The following is a 20474-nucleotide window of genomic DNA, read 5'->3' as shown; positions in this document are numbered from 1 at the left end:
CTTTGCTCTAAGGGATCCCAGAGAGCTGGTCTTAGAATGTTCTTGGGTGTTCCGACTGTAGCTTTGCAATATCTGCCTGAACACAAGAGTGGGCTCGTGCCCGTCTCTGAGCCTCCACGTGGATTCTTGCTCTGCGTGCCGTGGCTTCCCAGACATCTGCATGGCTCACCCTCACCTCCTTCAGGTTTTACTCAAACGTCACCTGTAGCAGATACAGACAGTGATCCCCCCACGTGCTCTGGCCATCTTCTAACTGCCAGCTCTGCATCTGTGCCCTAGGGCCCTCGCCACCACCCACAAAGTGCCAACAGACGAGGGAGCGGCTCTCAAATGCTGACTGGCGGGTATTTACCCCGACTCCCCCCGCCACTGCGGAGACAACACCGCACTCCGTTCCTGTTTCCTCGAGTGTCCCAGCAGCGCTGTGCTCCCTGGGCCTCCTGTGGGAGCGGACCTACCAGTATGTCCTTGATAGGCTCCCTTCCCTTTCCTGGTGTTTCCTGCACCTCCAAAACAAGCTCCTTTCACTCAAACCCTCGATTCAGGGCCTGTTTCTGGGAGAATGAGCTAAGCCATCTACCTTTCCAGGAAGGCTTCCACCCACGGGCACCACCTCCTCCCTGTTTTGTCTGTTTCCATGGCAGGCGTCTGACACACTCCGCACTTGACTTATCCTGCTTACTATCCGTCCCCCGTCCGGCTTTTCACCTCTATTGGATGTGCTTTCCTGGGCCTGGGCACAGGATGGCCCTCAGGGCAGGGCCTGGCGCCCAGGCCAGCAAAGGCTGTCTCACACCGCTCGCTCGCTCGCTCGTACGTGATTTCGAGAAGCCCTCCGCGCACTCTGCCCACTGCGCAAGGGGAAGCACTTAATGAGGACTTAGGCTCCTGCACCCACCCAGGCTGTGTATCCGGGGTCCGGTGAGAGGTTGCAACTGCTGCCTCCCAGAGCCAGCAGGGACCCCTTGGTCCCCACCTGCTCAGTTTGCAGACGACACCTTGGGCCAAGGAAACCCTCTAAGGACAGGGAGAATGACTGTGTTTTTGCTGTCTCTCTGGCAGGGGAAGATCCTGGGGATATGCGGGAATGTTGGAAGTGGAAAAAGCTCCCTCATTGCAGCTCTCCTCGGACAGGTAAGCTGTGTGGCTGCGCTGTGAGGCTGGAACACTAAGGTGACGGTGACATGGTTCCCTGCCTGTCATGTTTGGGGCCCTGTGAGAACAGCGGACCCAGAGGCTGGGCTCGGCTGCACTGGACACGGGGCACGTAGGTAGTTGAGGATCGTTTCCAGGAGGTTAATGAACTTGGCAGCTGCACGCTCCTTGGCCAGACAGGGGCTGTGCTTTTCACAGACTCTCGGGTTTGCCTCCTGAGGATGTGTGTTAAATGGGGACTGCTTCCTTGCCGAGAGCTCCGTCTTGGTCAAAGGAAGAGATGGGTCATTAAGTCCATTGTTGTCCCCACGACTCGAGCTGTCTTGATTAGCAAAGCCAGCCCGGCAGCTTGGCCGGGAAGGACCCAGGAGCCTGAGACTCACAATGACTTTGGATGTGTTTTTCCCTCGTCCGTCTCCATGCCCTGGTGTCTGCCCAGAGGGCTGCTCGAGGGAGCCTTCCTCCATGACGGAGTGGCTGAATGCACGCATGAACGAAAGCAGCGGTGTGCCCCCAGCTTCTTTCCACACCTCGTGGTAGGAAGAGGAGGAACCCGGGGTTCTCGTCCCTTGTCTTCAGCTGTGTGACTCCCAAGGAATGGCCAAGCCATGTACCGAATTCACAGGCCCCTCAGTTGTCAGGGTTTCTCATCTCAAACGAGCGAGAAACTTTCCGGGGAAATATATTACGTCCTCTTTCCCCCCACTTGGCTGCTCCTGGAGAGAAGTTTGGGCACCTGGCACTGCCCTTGCCTGCAGCAGGGAGAGGGGAAGGCACCTTTGAAGAAACGGGGATGCCAGGCTCCGAACAATCCCCCAGACCAGGGTGACTTCTTTTGGACTTGCTTCTAGAAAAAGTGACAAATCCTTCCCTGCCCAACGATGGAGGCAGGGACAGAATCAGGTAGACTCTCGAGATCACCCTGCTCCGGATTCCTCGGAGACAGGTGTGTTACAGGTGGCCACGGCCAGTTCTGTACCTTACAGGACGCTGTGAATCTCTTCACAGCGTCCTGTAAAAGATGAGCCAGCCTCTGCTCAGACACCTGCAGTGATGGGGACGCAACACAGCCAGTTCCCTCTTTGGAGAGTTTTGGTATCTACTGCAGTGAAATTTTTCTCCTTTTCACTTCTACCCTCTGGTCTGCTCCTTCAGACTGTCCCAGAGAAAATAACTGTGTCTGCCCTGTGACCGTGTGGGATAAGGCCCCTCACTGTGGTCACTGTGGAGGCTGGGTGGCTAAGCGAGCGGGCTCCGGACGGCCTGGGTTCACCACCTGTCTCGGCTTTATGTTCACCGTTTCACCTTGGACAGGTATCTTCACCTCTCCGAGCCTCAGTTTCCTCATCTGTAAAATGGGGCTAAGGAGGGTCCTAGTGAGGGTTAAACGACATGCTGTATGTAATGTAACAGTCGGCTGTAGCATAATTCGCAGCGGCAGTGACCATTACTTTACATGCACTTCACACAGTGCCTGGCATATGCCGTTCATCGTAGCTGTCATGTTATTATCACCATTACTGTCACCATTCTGTCTCCTGCAAGGTTAACGTTCTTTGCCCCTTGGGCCGTTCCTGAGGTGAAGCGGTGTCACCTCCCTCACCCGCCGTGGCCATCCTCCTTCTCTGTCTCTGACACACTCTCACTGCCCCATGAGCGTCAGCCCTTAGCATCGAATCACAGCCAGCCTCCGTATTTCCTCTCCCGACGGCGATGAACACGGCCTCACCAGTAGCGTCTACCGGGGCCATCTTAAATGAACTTGTGCCCTCAGGGTCACAGACCGGAACCCAGGCATGGTTTTTAATTGGATGGTCCAATGTTTTAAAAATCCAAAATTTCCACAGGAAACTAGATTTTCTGCTCCTCTTGCAAAATGCGAAACTCTGGCTGCACTAGGCCTGCATCCTTGCATAGCACCAGCTCTGCTTCCTGAGGACGGGCATGGCAGGGCCACCACCACAACAGTCCAGGTCCACTGGGGGCCTGGCTGAGGAAAGGGAGCCAGTCAGTGCACCCGAAGGAAAAGGGAGCTTTGGTGATGGGTCCGCTCAGGGGGCACCTTGCTCGAGCTGCACCAAGGTGCTGTGCATGCTAGCAGCAGCCCTGCAGACAGGACTCACCACTGCCTTTTCTAGAACATTCCTGACTGGCCTCTTGCAGATGCTTGACTTTGAGACCCTCGATCCCCACAGTTGGGCTTTGCAGTGTGTGGACAAGACAACCTGTCACCCTCCTGCACCTTCAAAATGAACGCTCAGTGACCAGGGGGTGCAGTGGGCCCCGGGGAGGTCGGCGGGTCTGCGTCTGAAGGGGGTCTGGTTCTGTGCTTCCAGATGCGTTTACAACACGGGGTTGTGGCCGTCGGCGGGACCCTGGCCTGCGTTTCCCAGCAAGCGTGGATCTTCCATGGAAATGTGCGAGAGAACATATTATTTGGAGAAAAGTATGATCACCAAAGGTAAGAGGAAGTGCTGTCGTGCTTGGGACGCTCTGCTACACACGTGACGCCGTTGGTAATGGCTGCTGAGGTTCTTTTTGTTTTGTTTTTTAACAAGTCCTGGTTCAACACTGATCAGATGCAAATGGGTGATGCTTTTTCTCTTCCTGACCGAGGGTGGGGGAGAGGTGCCGTCTGCTGACCACTGATTACACTCTCGGGCACAGATAGAATTGACACGTGGCTCCCGCTGCTGAGCAGCGTATGTTTGGAGGGTCTGTGTGCCAGGGCACGTGTTCTCTGAGAAGAGGGAGGCAAATCTGGCAGTTTTGCTTTAGGCCAAGTAACCAAAACTTTGCTTGAAATCATGAGCAGCAGGTATGCAATTAATCAGCCCTGAAATGATTACGTGACATCAGAGATATCAGGACATATTGCTATTGATGTCCTCAAAATGAGCTAATGAAACAAAAACAAAGTTCAAGTCGTAATTCTGCAGACACTTTGAACCGTGATCTCTGAGCTCTGGCAAGCAACAGCTTCCTGCGGTTCTCTGTGGGGTTGGCTGTGCTGCCATGTACAGACTCTCCTTAGAGCCCCATAGCCACCCGCTTAGGGAGATCCTGGCCCCATTTTACAGATGAAAAGGCTGTGGCCCAGAGAGGAGAGCTGACCTGCCCAGGGCAAAGCTATTCAGTGGCAGAACTGAGGCCTGAACTCCAGGCCAGCAGCACCGGCTCCTGCTGGATGCCTGGCAGCTGGGCCACCTGAAGCCTCCCAGGCGCCGTGATCCTGCAGTACAGACACAAGGGACTGATTTTATGAGTCAGGCTGTCAGCTTTCCAACGGCTGCCTGGACTTCCCCATGCTCTTCTCTGAACCCACAAACTCTGCCTTTGCTGGCCGGCACGTGCCAGCATGTGGGTTCCCAGCAAGAGGTCTGTCAGTGCCCTCCTCGTCCCCCGCCATGGTGTCCTGCTGCCAGGAGCCTCGGGAGTGGCAGGAAGGTCTGACCATCACGGCCGTCCTCGGCACCGGCTAAACTGCTCTGCTCAGCACTCCCGGCCTGCCATAGCCTGGCCACCTCCCAGCCCCGCCTGGAATGGCTTCTCTCTCTTTGGAAGCCGGCTACAAGGAAGGGTTCCTGTCTTTATCAGTGAGGATGTCAGCCGGCAAACACTGACCAAATGACCTGCACTGCCCAAGACCACGGGGGACAGCTCCGCCACGGGGGTGGCTCAGATGTATCTCAAGTCTGGAAGGGGCTGCAAAAGATGCACAGAAATGACAGTGCACCAAGGAGGAAGGTGCCCAGGGACAGGAGCTGTGCTGGATTGTTCAGAGGCAGCAGAGGTCACGAGAGGAAAGAGAAGGTGGCGCTTCAATTGGGCCTCGAAGGATGGATCGAGTCCCCTCCACATGTGGCATCTCTAGCAGCGGTTTTGCTCCTAGGATGGACATTGTGGCTTTCAGGCCCAGGATGGAGGGAGGAAGTTTCAGATGGGGGGTGGGGAGTGGCAAGGGGTTGAAGATGCACGGAGCAGGCTGAAGCTCGTAGCTGGGGACTGGCGAATGTAATAATACTAATACTAACGACCCCGATGGAGAACTGGCAGTGAGCCAGACATGCAAACGGCTGTGCCCATGTTTCCGCTTCCTGCTCACAATCCAATGAGAGTTGTTCGCCCAGTTTTATAGGGTGGAGCGTGACGGTGAAGGAGGGACAGTCACGTGGCCAAGCTTACACAGCTGGATTCAAACCCAGACTGTTTTGATCCCAGAGCCTGTGTCGTAACCACCATGTGTACCAGCCCTGAAGTTGGCATGTGGGCACGATGCTCGGGGCTGTGCCCAGCATCTGTCCCAGGACATCAAGTGCTGCCAGGGGCTGGCGTGCCCCCTGCTGCTGCCCTTCACCGGGAAGGCAGCAGAGTCTGAGCGTTGAGGCCCATCATCACGCACTGAGAAGGGCGGTTCCCGTGATGCTGACGACAGTGACGGTAGCAGTCAGTCAGTCAGCCAACGGATCAACCTCCATGGACAAGGCAGCCTGCCAAGTGGGACAGAAACCGAGGGCCCCGTGGTGGGGCCCAGCCGCTGCTTGGATGGGGCTGCACCTGCCACCAGACACACCAGGTGCCTCAGAGCAGGAGCCGGGTCCTGAGGCTGTGGAGTACTGCGGTCCTTGCCCCAGGGACACCAGCAATGCCTCCAGCGGCAACCCAGTGCAGTGGATTGTGGGGTCTTTCTCGCCGTGCTGACTTCTGACCTTTGTACCCACAGGTACCAGCACACGGTTCGTGTCTGTGCCCTCCAGGACGACCTGAGCAGCCTCCCTTACAGAGACCTGACTGAGATGAGCAGAGCCGGGAGCTCAGCCCCACAGCAGCACATGGCAGCCTGGCAGCCAGGGCCACAGGGTGGAGGCTCGGCAGGCCCAGCTCCATCCACATCTGAGGCCCCGAGAGGTCCCAGGCAATGCAGGAAAGTCAGGTCCTCCCGTCCTGATTTCGCAGTCAGGGTCTGTTACTTGGGGACACCACAGTGGATCGGGCACCACCTCCACTTGTGCTGGGTTCAGCGTGGTCACTGCTGGGGCCACTCCCAAGCTGCCTGTCATCTCAGGGAAGGTTTCTGGCCAAAGCTGCTTGTCACCTCGAGGGCTGGCTCTGCACTCTGAAGATGGAGGTCCAGAGGTTGCACTGTGGTGGGGCCCAGGAGTGTAAGGGTCACCTCCAACTGTCTCCAGGATGCTCGTCCAAAGAGCTGGCTGGGTCCTGGCTGAGCCTGCTGACTCAGGTGCCCACGGCAGACCGGAGAGCTACAGCACCCTGAGGACAGGCCAGCTGAGAGCACGTCGCCTTTGTCTGCTCATGCCCTCACTGTGCCTTCCGGTCCCCAGGGTACCTAGTGCCCTCAGCGGGTCCCTGAGGGGTGGAGGAGCTGGGGCGCCATCCTGATCAGTCTGCACGAGTCTTGCCGGCTTCAGGAAGCTCCGTCCCCCAAGGACTCCAGCGTGGGGGTGGCTCGGCGGTGGGCAGCAGCACTGGCCCTGCCCGCAGGTCGGGGAGCGGGGCCTCAACCTCTCGGGCGGGCAGAAGCAGAGGATCAGCCTGGCCCGCGCCGTCTACTCTGACCGTGAGGTCTACCTGCTGGACGACCCCCTGTCGGCCGTGGACGCCCACGTGGGGAAGCACGTCTTCGAGGAGTGCATTAAGAAGACACTCAGGGGGAAGACCGTGGTCTTGGTGACCCACCAGCTGCAGGTGACTGAGCCTGGGACCCCATGAGGCCAGGGGCGGGGTGGGTGCGGCTCTGACGCCAGTCTCCTCTCCTGTGCTGGCTGCCCTCACTCACCTAGATGGCCAGAGAAGGGGCAGGGAACGCAGGGACTCCCCAGCCATCCTGGCGTCTCCAGAGCCAGCCTGCCCCTCCATCAGCCTGACCTCTACTGGTCCTGCCTTTGGGCTCAGTGAGTCCAGAGAGCAGATTCTCCAGGGGCAACTAACCCTTCCCTCTGGGGTGGACATGGGCACTTCCCTCAGCTCAGGGCCATGGGTGGTGGCAGATGGGAAACAGGTGGGAACAAGTCAGACCCACCCTTCCTCCAGCAAAGCCTGGGTGGGCCTGAGGCCAGAGGTGCCTGGGTGGGGGGCGGGTGACAGGGAATGGTGGGCCCCTTGGATGAGGGGCTCAGTGCCCCTGGCATCACTGCTCAGGGGACAGGTGCTGGAGGCCGGGGCTTTGGGGCAAAGGCAAGAGCCACTCTCAGGCTTTGGCACAGAGATCTTGTTGAGGAAAGTGGGTGGGCTTGCCCTGAGTGAGCCAGTGAATTCGGCAGCGTGGAGACGATTCTCATGGCGGCAGCCTCACATAAAAGGTTCTGAGTGCCTGGAGGGGCTCCAAGATCCCCTCCCCGGAGAGAAGTCAGGTTTCCCGTCCTGCACCGCGTCCTTCGCAGTAAGTCTCCAGGTGTGTGTACGTGCGTGGGAGCTCCTGCCTGTCTCCTGCTGGAGGAGAGATCCCACGGGACTGAGCTGCGCTGAGGGGTCTGTTGGAGCAGAGGGAGCAGAAGTCTTGTCTTCCTTAGTCCCCTGTCACCTGTGGGGAAATGCTCAAAAGCCTGGTCTGGGGGTAAGAGGCAGGTCCCATGGCCATCACAGGAAGTCGAGCTGGGAGAGGGAGGTGGGGTTGTGGTGGCTATGGGACACTCCAGCCAGCATTTTTAGGACCCCCCGTCAGGGGCCAGAAGAGCCAGCTTGAAGAGGGGCAGTTTCTTAAAGACCCCGGGAAACCAGGCCTTCCCCTCACCGTGGCTCTGCCTCCAGCCTGTGTCTCCCTCTGCTGAGGGTTCTCAGAACAAGCTCCAAGCCTTTGCGTTTTGCCCGTGGGGGCTGCCTCAGTTTATTCTCAGTGGGCTGGGTCACCGCCAGGAAGCAGCCCACTGGGCTGGTGAGGACCAGAGCTCTAGCTCCTGTGCTGGCCAGGTGTCAGGCTGGCGGAGAAGGCTGAAGTTCTTCTGGACCCCCATGAGCTGACTGCTGATGGGCTCTCGTCCGGGTGGGAAGATAAGCATGGTGACCACAGCTCTGCACTATGGAGGTCCAGTCCCTGGAGACCACCTGTCCTTCTGAGGAGTCCTGGGGACCTGGAGGGGACTCCTGGCACCTGACACACGTGGGCTGCACCTGTCCTGCCAGGAATCCTCATCGTGGGGCGGTCACCTCAGCCCTGGTCCAGTCCTCGACCTCACCAGGCAGCTGTGTGACCTCAGGCAAGAACTGTCTTCCCCCCAGACCTCAGTCTCCTGAGAGAGTACACCTTTCACCAAGGTCATTTTATCTCATTCTTGACGTAGTGAAAAATGCAGGCAGCCACCAGATGGCACTGGAATGTCAGTCCGACTGTCCACTGCTGGGGAGGAGGGGGCTCAGAGCCCCAAAGCAGAGCCTCTGGGCTTTTCCGGAACATTTCTCCGCTGCTTTTACTCTGGGGCATGCAGGCATGCTTCCAGATGCTTTTGGGTGCGTGGGCTGGACAACAGCTCTTTTGTGAAACAAATAAAATGAGGCCAGTGCCCGGCCCCTGAAGTCCAACCCATATTTTGAGTCATATTTGGTGAGTGTGCAGAACAGAGCTGCTCAAATCACACCTAGTCTCACTGGAGTGAATTGGGGGCTCACTGGTGAGAGGGGCTTCCCCAGGAGCTTCTGGGGCTGGAACGTGTGCCCCACACAGGCAGAAAAGGCTGTGGGGCTGTAACAAGTCCATGTGTGCCTCAGTCGCCCCGTCTGGAAGATGGGCTGGTAACAGCTGCCTGCTCTCTTTATGGGCTGTGGGAGATTGAGAGATTGGAAAGTTAGAAGAAGCTGGGCAAAGGTGAGAGGCTGTTGTCAGGAAAATGGCTCTGTCAGAAAGTGTCCCAACTGGACATTAAACGCCACGCTGTTCCTGCTTAGATTGTCCGGGAAAGTGGACAAGGAGCTGGGCAGTTAGTCCAAGGGAGGCAGGAAGCCTGGAGCTGCCCAACCTGTCAGAACAGCTGTCATTTGGCCTTTGGGCACCACCGTGACCCCCACACCCCACCGAGTGCAACAAAGGTAGCCATTTCTTTCTGGCTTCTAATCAAGAGCATCAAGGGTTGATTTGACCTTGGGTGGACCACGAAGTACAGGGGATGACCTCTGGCTGTACTGCAAAGGTGTCTTCAGGCTGAGCTGTGTTAAATCTCACCAGCATGGTGCTTGCTTCTAGGAGGAAGCTTCCTGCCCTTAGGTAGGCTGATCCCATAGGGAGAACTCTGTGTCATTCCCAAAGGAGAAGGAACCCCTCTCGGCAGAACTCGTTGATCTTAGAAGCAATATGGAAATGACTAAAAGTCAAATTAGAAAAACAGAAGTGCTTTGGGCAAAAAATGTGGGATGCCATCATTAAATGTAGCTGTATTTTCATCATACAGATAAAGCCTCAGGCCAAAGGGGGCGGCCTGGCACCTGACAATGACAGGGTCATCAATGAGACCCCATTTCCTGTCCACCATACCTTGGCTGTAGTGACTGTCAATTTCACATTCCAAACCTCCACAATCAGACTTCTTGGCAGGGCGGCGCATTTAGGAAGCAAATAGCCAAGGAAGGTTTAGTGTGCGTCGTAGTGACAGGCCAAGGCCCCCTTTGCACCAGGGGACACCGCTGGACGGGAGTCTGGCAAGGCGCTCTCCTCTCTTAGAAAGGCGGGACTTCACTGTAGATCGCTTTACTGTCTCTGCAGTTCTTGGAGTCTTGTGATGAAGTCATTTTGTTAGAAGTTGGAGAAATTTGTGAGAAGGGAACCCACCAAGAGTTAATGGAGGAGAGGGGATGCTATGCAAAGCTGGTTCACAGCCTCCGAGGATTGCAATTCAAGGTAACCTGCTGGTACCTGGGCGTACCTGGGTGTGAGCGTACCTGGGTGTACCTGGGTTTGAGAGAGTGAGGGGCCTGCCCTCCTGACTTCCGGCCTGGGAGTTCTGTCAGTCGGCTTTCAGAAGGCATCTCATTTTGTCTCCAGGACCCTGAGCACATTTACAATGCAGCAATGGTGGAAGCCCTTAAGGAGAGCCCTGCTGAAAGAGATGAAGGTGCTGGTACAACCAGAGTTTGAATCCTGCCTCTCTTGTTACCTGTGGCTTGTGAGTGGACACTGATCTCTGTATTTCTCTCTAGTTTTGGCTCCAGGAGACGAAAAAGAGGAAGGGAAAGGACCCGACACAGACTCAGCATTTGTAGACATCAACGGTATTTACCATTCATTGCCTCAGTTACATAAATACGCATAGGTGTTAAGCTTCCACCATTTGGGGTAGAGGAGTGGGGCACGGGGCTTGTGGTCTGGGGCAGCTAGAATTACCGGGTTCCGTGTAGTGAGAGCCTTGGGGTTCTACTGCCTGAGTCCAAGTCCTTGCTCAACTTCTTGTGACTTTTACAACTTGGCCACTCTAAGGTTGGCCACAACCTTAGTTTCTTAATCTGTAAAATGGGGAAATAATAGTGCCAACCTCATAGGTTCCTGCAACGATTACATAAGAAGCTGTACATAAAATGTGCAGTGCCTGACATGTACTAACCCTCAATAGTAGTTGTTATTTGTGAAAAGATCAACGCAATGCACCGAGATTAATTAGATTAAAGCACACACAACATGAGGAAGGGGGATAAGGCCATTCATCCTTTCACCAGGTAAGGACTAAGCATCCTCCTGTGTGCCAGGCACTCAGCCAGTCTGAGGACAGGAAGGAAATACGCCCCTGTCCTGACGGGGGGAGGGCGGTCACAGGCCAGTGGAGACTCATGGGAAGCTGTGGTAAGAGTAATGGGGACTTGTAGAGGGCGCAACGGTCGGGGGGCTTCCCAGAGGGGGCAGCCTTTGGCCGGCTCCTTAAGGATGTGGAGGAGTTTGCGGGGGGCAGTGGGGAGGACTGGGGGCCAGGCTACGAGGGGATTCCAGGGAAGCAGAGGGGAGCGGTGCGGAGACGGCCTGGTGAGGCCCGGCTGGGCGGGCAGCCTCCTCAGTCCCCGGACACCGCCGCCTTCATCCCTTCATCCCTTCATCCCTTCTCCACTGTGGAGCCTGCTCTGTCTCCTGCCTGCCCCGCGGTGGCCCTGAGGGGCAGAGATCAAAACCCAGTTTCTTTCCTCAAAGTGTCCACCACAGGGTAACTTTCCGAGTGTTCTCTTCCTCAATAATGTGTGGCTGAGAAAAAGCCTTAGTTGAGTTCATCAAATTTAAGATGCCATCCATTTTAAGATCACTTTATGTACTCCTGTACTTAGAAAGAAAAATCTCTGCCAACTAGACAATATGGCGTGCTACCGAATGGAAGGCACGTCTGATTTCAGAGGTGTTAAACTATGGCGGAAAAAAAGTGTCTTTGAATGGACGAGATTTGGCACCCGTCCTGGTGCTTGTGACAAATGCATGCACGTTTGGAAAGACAACATATTTTCACTGCTCTGGAGGCTGCCAAGGCCGAAGTGAGGTGCCCAGCCATCTCTCCCCGGCTTTCCCAGGGAAGTTCTGGGCTGCCCAGGATTTGGGGTCCTGTGGAAATAGAAAACCCTGTGCCTCTTTTTCTTCTCTCCCCCCTTCTCTGGAGAGCAAAGCACAAGTGTGAAATTAAACGATCTGGAAACTGTAGAAAGGGAACCAGTTAAGGGGGTGCTACCCGCCACGCCTGGCGCCTGGTGTTTTCTAGAGCGCAGCGCAGGGGAGCAGAGTGTCCGCAGCTCTCAGGGCTGTGATTTGACCCAGTCCTTTTGTGGTCCAGGACACCTCCGTTCATTAGGCTGTGCCCACCTGCCGAGGCTTCTCCTTCATTTTGCCGTCCCAAAGGGAGACACAATGAGTGAGAATCAGGCTGAAGCTTTTCAAAGAAGCGCAAAGGTTCTCAGGGCCCCAGGTTTGGGTATAATGATGGGTCTACTCACGGTGGTGCATTTGAGGTGTGAAAGCTCTCCCTGCCAGGGCAGGTGCAGGCGTGAGCACGGCCGTAGGTAGGGGAGTCCCATGTCAGCTCTAATTTATCTCTGTTTATAAAAGCCAAGTATGTCTCAGGATTCTGCTTTGGGGCTGACATATCCATTTCCTCTGGAGGGGAGGGCTGAGGCTCACTCAGTCCTGACCGCTGAGATGGCTTTAGCCAGCAGCCCTGCGCCTGAGTGCTACTTCCATGAGAACATGACAGCCATTTTCCTTGGACAATGGAGAGGACCTGGGGCAGCCACGCGGCTGTCTGAGGAGGGTGCCTGGGTGTCTTCTGCACGGCGTGAGCTCAGAGAACACGGGGGCCTCCTCCTCCTTGCTCGCCCTGGAGTAGGTGGTGTGGGTGCCGAGTGCTTCAGCTCACGCAGGCTGGCTCCCAGCTGCCACCTCTGCTTGGCTTTTCCTGGGGGCTCTCGGGGAGCTGCCAGCTGCAGGTCAAGGTGAAGTGCTGAGAATTAACCCCCAGGGAGCAGCGGCCGATGGGAGCTGATACAGAAATATCTTCGATTGCTGTGATCATGTGAGAAACCTGTGGGCTGTTTCCCTGGTTCGAGATTTCTCCACGTGGGATTAAGACATGGCTGGCTTGATGAGATGCCTTGGATTTTTCCTTCTCATCCCTCCCCTACTCCCTGCAGCTCCTCCATAAATGGCATGCAGTCATAGCCTTGTCTTAGGATCTGTTTCTGGAGAACTCGACCAAGACAACCTGTCTCCCTAGGGTAGAGCCCATAGTAGGTGCTTAGTAAATATTTCTCAAAAGACCAAAAGCCACCTGCCTCACAGGCTATAATGAGGACCAAACAAAATAAAATGAGCAAAAGTGAGATAGGAATCTGAAAGCATAGAGCAAATGGCAGGAAGGGTAACCGCCCTGAGTGGTGGCGTGCGGCACGTGGGAGGGGTGCCCCTGCCCCACCAGTGTTTGTGTTTGTTGCCACAGCTCCAGCGCACCAGCTCGTCCAGACCGAGTCCCCCCGGGAAGGAGCCGTGACCTGGAGAACGTATCACACATATATTAAGGCATCTGGAGGTTCGGCAGAAAACAAAGGGTTTTTAAAAGTTACTTTGCATTTAAAACAATTCCTTCTTAGACTGTTGGGTTCCCATTTTATGATTTCTTCCCCCCCCCCACTTCCGCCCTCGCTCTTTCTTACTTTTTAAAGGAGGATGCATCTCACAGTGGCCCATGCAGGGATAGAACCGGCAACCTTGGTGCTACCAGCACCCGCTCTAACCAACTGAGCTAACCAGCTGCCCCTATGATTCCTTCAACAGTGACTCTTTATGCTAAAGCTGTTTATCCATGCTTTTAATTTTCCCCTAAAAATCTGAAGTCTGATAATACAGCCTTTTAAATGGAATCCTCCTTTATCTCTGTTAAAGCTGCCAAACTCTTTATTGAAACGGAGAGAGCAGCGTCACCAGCTATGGTTCTTCTGTGAAGCTCAAAGCAAGGTTCCCATCTCGGCACGCAAAGCATACCTTTCGTTTCATTCCCTGCCTCTCCCCAGCAAGACGGGGTTTATTTGTTTTCAGGGAGTACTGAGTCACTTCCATTAATGCGCACATTGGTGGTTTCTCCAGTATGTTGACAACTGGAACCCATTTTCCAACCCCCCGGGGGGGAACAGATGCCCCCACTGGGGTTCAGGGACCCAACATCCCGAATTGTCCCATCAGCCTAGAAGGTGGTTCCCTTCTAGGGGTGGGGGGCGCTCTCTTGTAGGTCTTGCGGTTCCCATCGGGGCCGGCCTGGGGAGCCCCTTGGACCTCTCCCCTCCTCTTGCAGGGTACCTCCTTTCTCTCTTCACTGTATCCCTCTTCCTCCTGATGATCGGCAGCTCTGCCTTCAGCAACTGGTGGCTGGGTTTCTGGTTAGACAAGGGCTCACAGGTGAGTGTCCCTCTGGCGTTGGAAAACGTGGGGTGAGTTAGAGTCTGAATGCGCCCAAGACACACAATGAGCTCATTTGCCCCTTTCCATGAAGCTGAGGTCAGTTGCTTCCACCACGTGACTGAGCTCCTGAAATCCCGTTCAACTTTTCACGACAGACAGGGCATCGGACTTTTTGTGTGGCCCCTTCAGTTCTTAAAGGACTGGCTACAAGGATTGCGCCAGGTAAAGACGGCAAGTCTGTGGGGTCACGGATGTGCAGCATAGAGCCGTTTGGCAGCTTCTGTTGTAGGCGCCTCTGAGGACGGGTCAGGGGCGTTGGGGGAGGCTAACACAGGTTTGTCTTCCTGCCTCTGAAGAGAAACCGGCAGCTTGACGACATTGCCGGTGCCAGAGGGTCCCACCCTCTATGGCTCTGCTCCCCCAAGTCCCTGTACAGGAATGGCACACACATGAGTCAGGCTCGGTGCCTGGACGCGCTGCAGGGCCCCGGGTGCCTCTCTGCCTCCCAGACTGTCATCTAGGCCAGAGCCCCTCCTGGGAAGGACTGATGAGTCTGCTGTCGCTCGAGCTTGCCAGAAGTTCTCCCAACTTTTGGCCAATAGTTTCAGTGCTTTCCTGGAGCCCCAGGGAATACTGTGGGGTTGCCTGCCCATCCTCCAAGGTTACAGTTTGGCACAGTTCTGTTGCTATGACAACCATAGTGAGGAGGCCCTGGGGAGATGTGGGCAGTGGAGGGGCGCCATGCCCTCCTGGAGTTTGGTGCAGCTTGCTGAGGCCATTCCCAAGAGGAGAAGCCAACGAGAGACTGGCTCTGTGCAGCAAGAGGACCGTCTCGGGGGCCTACGGGTCCCCCAGGGCCCCGCTAGCTCATGAGGAGCCTTTCCTTGAGCAGCGCCGTCCTAGGCAGTGCCAATGGCTACTTGAGCTCGCAGCAACGATAGCAGAGTCTGTGCTTGCCCTGCCCCCCAGACACTGGGCAGAGCCGAAGGCACAGCGAAGCCTCCTCCTCCATCAGTTAGCCCCCCAGGGATGTTTTAGCAGTTATGGATGTTTATCCATCAGCCGCCACCTCTGGTTTACACTTCCGCTCTTGCTGTCATCAGCAAAGTGGCATTTAGAAGAAAGATGCTTGTTTGTTCCCTAAAGGCAGTCTTGCCTTTTAGTACATGACTCAAGAGAAAAACGAAACTGCCACAGTTTCTCAGGAGGCGACGATGGCTTCTCCCCAGAAATGCTGGCAAAAATGTGTGCTGTCCTTGGGCGGGATGGATCCACACGTGGTCCCTTTGAGCCCCCGACTCACCACGGTGCCTGCGGTGAGTGTTGCTCAGCCAGGCTCGTGGAAGCCAGATTTCCTGTGCTTCTGTCACCGTCCTGGCCCAGCAGCACCTCTGGTCTCCTGGGGCACAGCCAGCGTCTGGACGGCTGCTCTGTGCCCGTCTGGTTTGTTCCCTTTGCTTTGCCACCGACTGTGCCAAGCCTAAGTCGGGGGCCTCTCGGGGTCACGGCGGCCCAGCAGGAGGACCCCTGCAGAGCTCAGAGGCCCCCAAAGGGAACTGACTTGATGTAACCACCTGACTCATTCCTAACAATCACGGCCTCTTTTCAGTTTCGTCTCTCTGGAACATTCCCACTCCACTCTCCTGACAGTTGACCACTTCTTGGTGCTTCTTCTCGTTTTTTCCAAAGGTGACCTGTGGGACCCAGGGCAACAGGAGCGTGTGTGAGATGGGCGTGGTGCTGGCAGACACCGGGCAGCACGTGTACCAGTGGGTGTATGCAGGCAGTATGGTGTCCGTGCTGGCGTTTGCTGTCACCAAGGGCTTCACCTTTACCAAGACCACCCTGATGGCGTCCTCCTGGCTGCACGATCGTGTGTTTGACACGGTGCAGTTCCCTGGAGCAGTGTGCTTACTGGTCCATCTGTCAACAGGGTTTATTGAGCACCTACAATGCGCCAGGCACTGTGCTAGGCTCCGGGGACAGACACGGGGCTCGTGGAGCTCCCTGCCGAGTCTGGGACGTCTCCCAAGATGTAATTACACAGTGAAAGCAAACCCCAGGGAGTGTGGGGTTGCGGGGGGTCAGGAAGTTCCCCCCGAGTGCCGCCCTGCAGCAGGCACGAGCGGGCACGAGGGCATCCTCCTGCTCCAAGCATCCTGAGTACATCAAGGCCTCACAAGGCACTTCAGGCTCCTCCTCATGCCACTGCTGTGAGGGCCCTGCCACAATGCACAGCTGTGACGCACATTTTAGGGACAGACAGACACAGTGGACCTTGGCTTTTTATTGCCCTGGGACACAAAGTCCTTCCCTCCTCCCGAGGGACCCAGGCTACACCCCAGGTTGGGAGCGAAGCTGCAGACAGAGGCCGGATCTCCCACGTTCACTGTCATTCTTGGTGACCACCTGCCCGGGATGCTGGCACATCGTGTTGGGCCTCGGAAGGAAGGCAGGCCCTGCCTGCGCTCATCGGCCCAGGCCCAGCGTGTAGTAAACACACACCTCGGACGCTGACTCTCCGATTGTCCGCAGATCGTACAGAGCCCGATGAGCTTCTTTGACACGACGCCCACCGGCAGGCTAATGAACCGTTTTTCCAAGGACATGGACGAGCTGGACGTGAGGCTGCCATTCCACGCGGAGAACTTTCTGCAGCAGGTTTTTATGGTGGTGTTCATCCTCGTGACACTGGCAGCTGTGTTTCCTGCTGTCCTTTTAGTCCTGGCCAGCCTGGCTGTTGGCTTCTATATTCTTTTATGGTAGGTTGATGCACTATTTTTTAAAAAGGAGCAAACAAAACCTACACGTTTGGTTAACTGCACAGTGACCAGGTGGTGTCAGGTAGTAATGTCCTGTCTGAATGGCGGAGCACATTGATTTTCGCGCTGACGGAACACCAGGGGCTGTGCTAAGTGCTTTGTGTACGCCCAGCATTTGAGTCTGAGGGCAGCCCTGAGGTGGACGTGATGGAGAGGTTGAGCCACGGCCGGGAAGGGCTCTGCCGGCCGTTGCTGTGGCTGGAGAAGAGAGGAGACAAGTTCTCCGTCCCTCTGAGCTTTGAGAACTCGCCCCTGCCCTAACCACTGATGTGAGCAGAGAAAGGCTTCTGGCTGCTTGGCATGTGCCCCGTGCCCACCTTCATGCCCACCCTGGGGAAAGGAGGACAGCTCTGACCCTCGGCTACTGGGACACCCAGCCCCTCCCTGTTCCTGCAGCAAGCTGGCGTTCTCAGCAGCACCAAGGGTATTGCATGAGGGCAAAGGGTTGGAAATCAGAGAAATTTGTCCCAGAGCCCCAGCTCTGCTGCAAAACTAGCTGCAGGACCCTGGAGAAGTTGGAGAAATGCTGCAGCTTCAGTTTCCTCCTTTCTAAAATGGTGATCATTAAAACATAAGCCTCACCTGTTTTGGAAGGGTTCTTGTGACTGTCAAATGAAACTATAGGACTGCAAGTATCTTGTAGGTAAGAAATGGAATACAGTGTCTATAAACTGAATTTCCATAAAATTTAACAAAATGTTTATTATCCACCCCTGGGCTGGACACTGAGGGTCTTAAGGAGGGACCCCAAATTGTGAAGGGTTTGCCCCACAAATCTTTGCTTCCATCTCCAGCTGTAAACAGGGTTGTTTGTTTTTATCCAGAGACACCACACTCAGAGCTGAGTTTTACAGATACAGCTTTGGCCACAGTGTGGAGGGTGGATGGACCTCCGGAGAGGTCAGGACAGGGCTACAGGATGGGAGGCTCTTGACAGGACATCTGAGTGACAGGTGATGAGTACTGGACACAGGCAGCAGCAGTGGGGACGGAACAGGGGGTGGCTTTGTGAGCCATTTCCGAATAGTCACTGAGGTGAGGAGAAGGGAGAGGCCAAGGAGAGTCCGAGATGCGGAGTGACATGAAGAAACGCAGGAGCAGAGCAGAGTGGGGAACCAAGGGTACGGGTTTGGGTTGGAGTTTCCAGTCTGTGGATCAAGTCCATGGTGGTGCCAGGAGATGATGGGAACGGTGTGGGTAGGGGCGCCCCAGGGCTTGAGGGCTGGGCATTCTTGGCCTCTGTGCGGGGCTGGCGTGGCTGTGGGGACGAGCACAAGTGCCCTGGGAGTTGGGGAGCTGGCCCTCACTTCAGTCTCTGAGAAAGGACACATGGCCTCAGTCTCCAGCCTCAAGGGTTGATTGTGATGACCACAAAAAAGAGTTTCTGAAAGAAATTCTTAAATTGGGCTCCTTGGGCTGGTGTTCAGTTTTGTAATCCCTGTGTTTGCCCGGTCATTGGTCCTGCCTGTTCTCCTGTTGAGGCTGTCGGTTTACTTAGCAAAAAGTTCTTCTCTGGCCTGCACTCCTACTTTTTACTACAACGACAGCCCAGAATTACCCAAATGTTTCCAACTGACTCATGTGAGCTCTGAACAAGTGAGGTTTCCCTTCCTTTCCCCTGGGTCAGTTTTGCTGTGAGTCTGGAGGGCACTTACTGTGTCAGGGGCCAACGTGCCAATGTGCCTGCCGTGGGCAGGGTCTCTCGCTCACCAGTGTCCTGGGGTGCTGACACCCACGGGAACTGAATGCTGTGGAAGGTTTAGCTTCAAAGTCAGCTCCTGAGGCTCCTGTGACGTTTGTTCAAAATTGACTTTGAAAACTCCTTTAGAAGACCACACATTGACATGTGACACATCAGATCCAGATTTTCATCCAGAATTGGAACAGATCGTTTTTCCTTGGGTTGGGCACCCAAAAGTGGTTGGCTTGTATTTAGGGCTGCACTGGATGAAAAATCCTGGTCTTAAAGACTCAAATGACTTATCATGCAGCGAGCCACTCATACTGCCAGAAGCACTCAGAACTGAGACCACAGGCAGGAACGGCTCACATTTCCGAGACCCATATTTATAAGGCCCCTGCCCCCACCCCACACAACTGGGCTGGCCATTCCTAGAGGAGAGTGGTGGGCCATCCCCTTGTCCCTAGTTAGATGGCACCTGTCTGACTTTAACTTTGTGTTGAGGGCATAGTCAGCTGTGAATGTGCCCGTGTGCTCTCTGCCTCCCCGGGGGACCTTGCGGCCATCTTGGTCCCTCTTGATTTCCCCACAGTGTCTTCCATGGAGGAGTCCAGGAGCTCAAGAAGGTGGAGAACATCAGCCGGTCACCTTGGTTCTCTCACATCACCTCGTCCGTGCAGGGCCTGGGTGTCATCCACGCATATGACAGGAAGGAAAACTGCATCAACAAGTGAGTTCTGTGCTGGGGCGCCCGCTTCTCAGCTCACCCCTACGCGACGTCACAGCGAGGATGGCTTCTCTGGCTCCGAGATGGGATGTGTGGGCTGCTGGGGGCCGGCTGTCGATGAAGAGCCGGCAGCATCGAGGGGCCCCCCCTTAGACACCTGGCCTTCCTTCTCCATGTCTGGGGCCCAAAAGATGTGAGCTAATTCAGTGACAACCTCAGTATGAGATTTGACATGTCTTATTTTTTCACACAATAAGTAAGATGTGTTCAATTTAGGAAAATAGGAGAAAAGAGAAAAAAGAAAAAAAAAACAACCGAAAACAACAAAAGAACAAGACAAACAACTGAAAGAACAAAAACTCATAAACATAGACAATAGTTTAGGGGTTACCAGAGGGTAAGGAGGGAAGGGGGAGCAGGGCTCTAGAAGAGGGTAAACAGGGTCCACTATATGGTGATGGAAAGAGAACTGACCCTGGGTGGTGAACACACAATGTGAGATATGGATAATGTAGTACAGAATTGTACACCTGAAATCTATGTAACTTTACTAAAAATTGTCGCCCCAATAAAATTTAAAGAAAAAAAAATCATCCATAGATCCCCCAACGCAAATCCTATTAATATTTTCATATATTTCCTTCCAGTCTTTTGTCCTCTATTTCTGAAGGATTTATAATCATTTTGGTCTTGTTTTATTTTCAAATAGCATTTTTCATGTTATTACATCTTCCTTATCAAGATAATCTTCAAAGGCCAATTATATTTCACTTAGTGGATAGACCAATTTCTTTCTTTTTAAAATGTGGGGACTGGATTAGAAAAATTTCCTGGAGTCTTCCAGCTCCAAATTTCTAAAACACCTTGTAATCACATATAATCACATATAATCAATCACAGTAGACTCACTGTGGGAACAAAGAACTCCAAATTTTAGGCACTTAACACGTTTATTCTTCCCCAAGTCACGAATGGGGGTCCATGGGGTAGGGGAGGGGATTCTGCTCCACACTCAGGTCAGTGTCTTTCCATTGGGGCTTGTCCCATCTCGAGGGCCTTGGGGACTTCTCCAGGGTCCTCTGTGTCTAACTGGAAGATAAGGACAGAAATGTGGGTGGAGGGCCCATGGGACATTTTTATTGGGTCATCATTTCTGCACAGTCATTGGCCAGATTCCAGTCACATGGTCTCACCTAACTGCAAAGGAGGCTGGGAAATGTAGTCCAACTG

General features: G+C 54.8%; 1 protein-coding gene across 1 annotated transcript in view; it reads left to right on the top strand.

Annotated features, from left to right (window-relative positions):
• ABCC12 (ATP binding cassette subfamily C member 12) overlaps window positions 1-20474 on the top strand; it is a 49405-nt gene that overhangs the window by 14977 nt on the left and 13954 nt on the right. The window contains exons 10-21 of the mRNA XM_033127042.1: window positions 1063-1134; window positions 3492-3616; window positions 5879-5960; window positions 6658-6861; window positions 9866-10000; window positions 10145-10226; window positions 10297-10371; window positions 13059-13148; window positions 13908-14011; window positions 15704-15901; window positions 16550-16776; window positions 19110-19247. Of these exons, the coding sequence (XP_032982933.1) occupies window positions 1063-1134; window positions 3492-3616; window positions 5879-5960; window positions 6658-6861; window positions 9866-10000; window positions 10145-10226; window positions 10297-10371; window positions 13059-13148; window positions 13908-14011; window positions 15704-15901; window positions 16550-16776; window positions 19110-19247 (1532 nt within the window). The remainder of the gene's footprint in view (window positions 1-1062; window positions 1135-3491; window positions 3617-5878; window positions 5961-6657; window positions 6862-9865; window positions 10001-10144; window positions 10227-10296; window positions 10372-13058; window positions 13149-13907; window positions 14012-15703; window positions 15902-16549; window positions 16777-19109; window positions 19248-20474) is intronic.

This window comes from Rhinolophus ferrumequinum, chromosome 15, assembly GCF_004115265.2.
Source record: "Rhinolophus ferrumequinum isolate MPI-CBG mRhiFer1 chromosome 15, mRhiFer1_v1.p, whole genome shotgun sequence".
NCBI classification, from domain to species: Eukaryota; Metazoa; Chordata; class Mammalia; order Chiroptera; family Rhinolophidae; genus Rhinolophus; species Rhinolophus ferrumequinum.
The sequence above is the reverse complement of the archived record's forward strand: the minus strand, read 5'-3'. Positions and strand labels throughout refer to the sequence as shown.